The sequence below is a fragment of the Palaemon carinicauda genome, chromosome 22 (assembly GCF_036898095.1).
Source record: "Palaemon carinicauda isolate YSFRI2023 chromosome 22, ASM3689809v2, whole genome shotgun sequence".
NCBI classification, from domain to species: domain Eukaryota; kingdom Metazoa; phylum Arthropoda; class Malacostraca; order Decapoda; family Palaemonidae; genus Palaemon; species Palaemon carinicauda.
Window position 1 is genome coordinate 85992959 of NC_090746.1, and position 5076 is coordinate 85998034.

The 5076-nt window shown below is 35.2% G+C and overlaps 1 protein-coding gene across 1 annotated transcript in view; it reads left to right on the forward strand.

Annotated features, from left to right (window-relative positions):
- LOC137616156 (uncharacterized) overlaps positions 1-4632 on the forward strand; it is an 82567-nt gene extending 77935 nt beyond the window's left edge. The window contains exon 4 of the mRNA XM_068345821.1: positions 3966-4632. Coding sequence (XP_068201922.1) covers positions 3966-4151 — 186 coding nt within the window. The 3' untranslated portion in view covers positions 4152-4632. The remainder of the gene's footprint in view (positions 1-3965) is intronic.
- The last annotated feature ends 444 nt before the right edge of the window (positions 4633-5076 follow it).

Genomic DNA, 5076 nt, shown 5'->3' on the forward strand with positions numbered 1-5076 from the left:
AGGAAATTTGTAACAACAGTGACCTACCACTTAGCCACGAAGAAAGATAAAAGTTAACGACAATGCTTCTGTACTTATACCTGTTGAATTCAGGTTTTTTTGTACTTAAAACTGAAATCAACCCATCTACGCCATCGTAGCTAATCGGTATGTTTGTACTTGGCATTCGATTATCGATACATTTTGCACATTTAGACGTGTTTTTCATATTCGAATAAGCCATATATTTTGATACATTAATGTCTGGATTCTTTTACTGACTTCGGGATCAGAACCACTCAAATAGCTTCTGACAGGCTTGAGGAGAGTGGCTCCTCAGCATCCAGATCTCAGCATTGATTGTTTTTCTTTTTCAACTCTGTAAGACTTAAAATTTTAGGTGTGATTCTTCATTGTAAATTTACTTATACGAAACACATTCGGTCTGTCTCTTGCTCAATTGCGCAAAAAAAAAAATGGCTTTTTAAGAAAAACTTTTGAGATTTTCGATGATCAATCTATTCTAAGGAAGTGTTTTAATCTTTTCATTCTGCCTCGTTTCGAGTATTGCTCTCCAGTCTGGTCTTCAGCTGCTGAATCTCAACTTAATTTGTTAGACAGGAACTTACGGTTTATTAAATTTCTTATTCTTGATCTAGATATCAATCTCTGGCACCATCGATTAGTTAGTTTCTTATGCATGTTGCACAAGATTTTTCATAATTCTGACCATCCTTTACATTCTGATCTTCCCACACAGTAATAACCTGTTAATAATACTATGTATGTAGTTAATTCTAATAGTCATGCCTTCTCTATCATGTGACTCCAAATTACACAGTATTCTAGTTTTCTTCCAGTTGTAACCAAGTTGTGGAATGATCTTCCTAATCAGGTAGCTGAATTAGTGAAACTTCAAAAGTTCAAACTTGCAGTGAATGTTTTTATGTTGAACAGGCTGGCATAATTCCTTTTTTATAGTTTATTTATGAGAGGTCTATTTTAATATTGTTCATTTTAATAGTTCATTACTTCTCTTTTAGTTTATTTATTTCCTTATTTCCTTTCCTCACTGGGTTATTTTTACCCGTTGGAGCCCTTGCGATTATAGTATCCTGTTTTTCCAACCAAGGTTGTAGCATAGCTAATAATAATAATAATAATAATAATAATAATAATAATCTAAGATTAATCTTGAAATTCTCCAATCAACAACGATATCAAAGAAACATTAATTAATTTTGGAGTTTACAAATATTTTTGTACATATGATTTGTTTGTAGATGATAATTTGAATTAAAACGTAATTCCACCTTTGTATCCCTAGTGATCACATCACCAGAAGTTGTATACCACACGAAAAAAAAAAAAAAAAAAAAACTACACTGTATTTGAAAAGCTATCTTGGGACGTTACCCCACGTCAATAGTACCACACCTTTATTGAAGGTCACCTTCCAGTGACAGCATGTTATCTCATGTCAGTCTGTCTGAGACTGCAGTATGTGTTCGCAAATGAGAAGGAAGAACTGTTGTTTGCCAAAATTGTATTTGTTTTTTGTGTGAGAATATACTGTATATTTCCCCTTTCTTATTCATAAATTTAATCTTCTGTGACTTAGTGACTTAACATTGGGGCTACAAATTAGATTCACAATATGATGTATAATATTGAACAATACATTTTTTTTCTATATTTAGGAATAAATAACAACAACAACAACAATAATAATAATAATAATAATAATAATAATAATAAAAATAATAATAATAATAATGATAATAGTATATTTGAAAATCGCACTACCTCATGCGCAAACACACACATCTACAAACACACATACACAAACATTCATTCAAGAAAATTTTAGGCAAGTACTTAATCTTCTTTCCTTCTCTTTCACTGGAAAGGGAAGTTTCTTTTGCTACCCGTCCCATGTTGAAGAAGGTGGACAGATAGCAAGGCCAGAACAGGTACTGGGCAGGTAGTGGTGAAGTTACGTCCTTATTGCTACAGCCTTTCTGGTGATATACTCGGAAGTAGTCCTGCTTACATAATTGCACCTTCTGGCTTGTGGAACATGGTGATCTGGAACCTGACCAAAGGATTCGAGACACGAGGTCGTCTTGCAGGTGGTACTTTTGCTACTTCATGCTCTGCTTGAGATATCCTCCTTCCTGGTATCTGTACAGCCAATTGTCAGATTCAAAACATTTAAGGGCATCAGCAAAGAACAAGGTGAAATTATTAAAGCTCTTCTTTTTCCTCTCTTGGAGTACTTCAAGTACAAGGCAAACGCATAGAAGAGAGCCACCTGGAAAAGATAAAACACAAACTCCTTGTTTCACCTGCTGCTATGCCTTATAAAATCGTAGTACTTAATCATGTGATCAAAATGATAAATATCACCCACGAAAGTATTGTAGTCGGAGATGGCCTTAGTATGATGCAATCGCAAGTTTTCATGGGTGCCTTTCTGCGGCCATTGGAGATCATCCAACTCAGTGCTGTGAATACTGGTTACCAGTTTTACAAGGGTCACGTCCTTCCATATGATAACAAACGAATGACAAAGAGTTATAGTGCTTTAGGACCTCCCATGAGGAGACGAATTGTGCCACAGGTATGTATGCCACTATCATACAATTCTTGGTAAAGAACCACAGGGTTATAGAAATTGTCCATATGCAGATAGTAGCACTCTCCTTGAAGATTGCTGATCAAAGAGAAGACCATGTTACCAGTGGAAGTATAAATCCTACTGCAGTTCTAAAAATAGGATACGTAACCACTGCTAGCCTCTGCTATGATGTACATCTTTATGCCATATTTTGTAGTAGAGCAGTATCCTTTCATCAACAAACAGACCCAACAAATGAGATGTGTACACATCCCTCAACAGGGATCAGAAGTATTCGAGGATTATATTCAATTTCACAAGACGACCAATAACATTACTAATCGCGTAAAAGTGCGTTGCAATCTACAAAAAAAACTCCAACTCGGCATTGTCCTTAACAATATTGGCATGTGTAATAAATCATTAATTGACCAATAATCCCATAATGATGCTTTTCGAATGACCCCTATAAGGTCAATGAGGCCCAGATCCTGTGTAAAATCCTTTGCAGAGACTGACAACAACCAGGAATTGAGAAAAAAAGGTAGCATACCTACAAGTTATAGTTTTGCATAGATAATTGTTTGCTCTGCAATGAAAACGAGCAAATACCTCGTGGAAAACAATTTGATAAAATCCAATGCCAATGACAGGTATGTTAGGTTGTTCCTCAATCCTGAAGTACCAGTTATATATAAGGGAAATGCCATGGCTGGATCCACCAACTCTGCTCCTCCCATGCCGTTAGTGCACCTTATGCAGTGGAAATTTGGCATTATTAAATGGTCTGTGTTGCGTTCCTTCAGCCCAAAGTTGGACCATCTTTCTAGTCTACTACTTTAACTCCGTTCAATTTCCTATCTTCATTCTTTCTGTAAAATCTTTTAACTTTTGTTATATAGAGCAACTGTCCGGTTTTTGCCTTTTGTAGCTCAGTGTTGAATGGCTTCCCCAGCCCATGAGCAGGGCCACGTGGCTCAATTTCCTTATAATAAAAGTGTTGAAAACCAAATAAAAAAATCACGGTCTAGAATCATCAAAAATTTATTTGAGGAGTCATACATAACTTAATTTTGAGATTCCTATGAAAAATTCATAATCTTAGTATAAAATAGGTTGTGTTTATATGGCACCTAATGAATTTTCAAGTCCAATGTTACACACTTTAAATCGGAGAAGAAATGTTTACTGCTCTCAGATGAATAGAATATGACTGCTATTTAGTGTATAATATAAAGATAATACTCTTTATTACCACCATTTACATTTATTACACATTTTTCAATGGCCTGGTGTTAAATTACACTTCATTTACAGTTAAATTTAAAGAAATATACAATTCTTTTCTGTTTGTCATTTCGTACAGGAATCGAGAGCTTCTGCTGTGGCGAGAGCTGCTGAACAAGAGGAAGAATTTCGAGGGTTCACAAACCGGTTGCTGGTGGTGCTGGCTCTGCTGCTGGCTGTGCTTACTGGAGTGGTGCTTTACAGCCTTTTTTCGTCGCCCAGATTACTGCCTTCGACCTACTCGTCTCCGCAGTCGTCAGATTGAAACTCTCAATCACCACGAGGTTTTCATGTTAAAACTCGTCATGTAGAAATTATCAATCGTTGGTTTTAACCGACACATCTGTTCTTGTACCCACGAATGTATGCAAAATAGGTGTTGTTTCTAGAACATTTTTCTATTCTTGTTAACATATCCATGGAGAATGAAGAATACTCATTTCAAGCAATGTATTGTATAAGTAAACAGTCCTTTACTTTACTCATTCGTGTCGGTAATCATTATTGCAAGGTTGCCATGGTAGCAGCAGTTTTGTTTCTCAACTTTTGACTCTTGGGGCCTTTCAACTAATCTTCCCTGACATTTCATGTCAAGTTAAAAGGCTCTATTATTGAAAATGAAAATCTCTGATGGAACGCCAGGTCGCTACCCCCTGAAAGTCCAATACTATGTTTCAGATCATCAGTGCTATAATCATATATCTCTTCGTTTAGGATCGTCCTCAAAACGCCTGCTTCATCGAAATATAGGGTGAGTTGAGCTACGTGGATAGTTTTTATGCAAAGCTTAATAATATTCTTTCTTGCATTCAATATAGTGTCTGCTTATAATGTATCTCATTTCCGTGGATGTTGACAGAAAAGCTCAATCAATCAGGGTCTGAAGGAGCATGTGGCCTACCCAAAGACAATTTGGCTTTCGCTCCGAAAATGAACATTCCGATCTCTCTCTCTCTCTCTCTCTCTCTCTCTCTCTCTCTCTCTCTCTCTCTCTCTCTCTCTATATATATATATATATATATATATTTATATATACATACATATATATGTCTGTGTATATATATACACACACACACTATATATATATATATATATATATATATATATATATATATATTTATATATATATATATATATTTATTATATATATATATATATATATATATATATATATATATATATATATATTT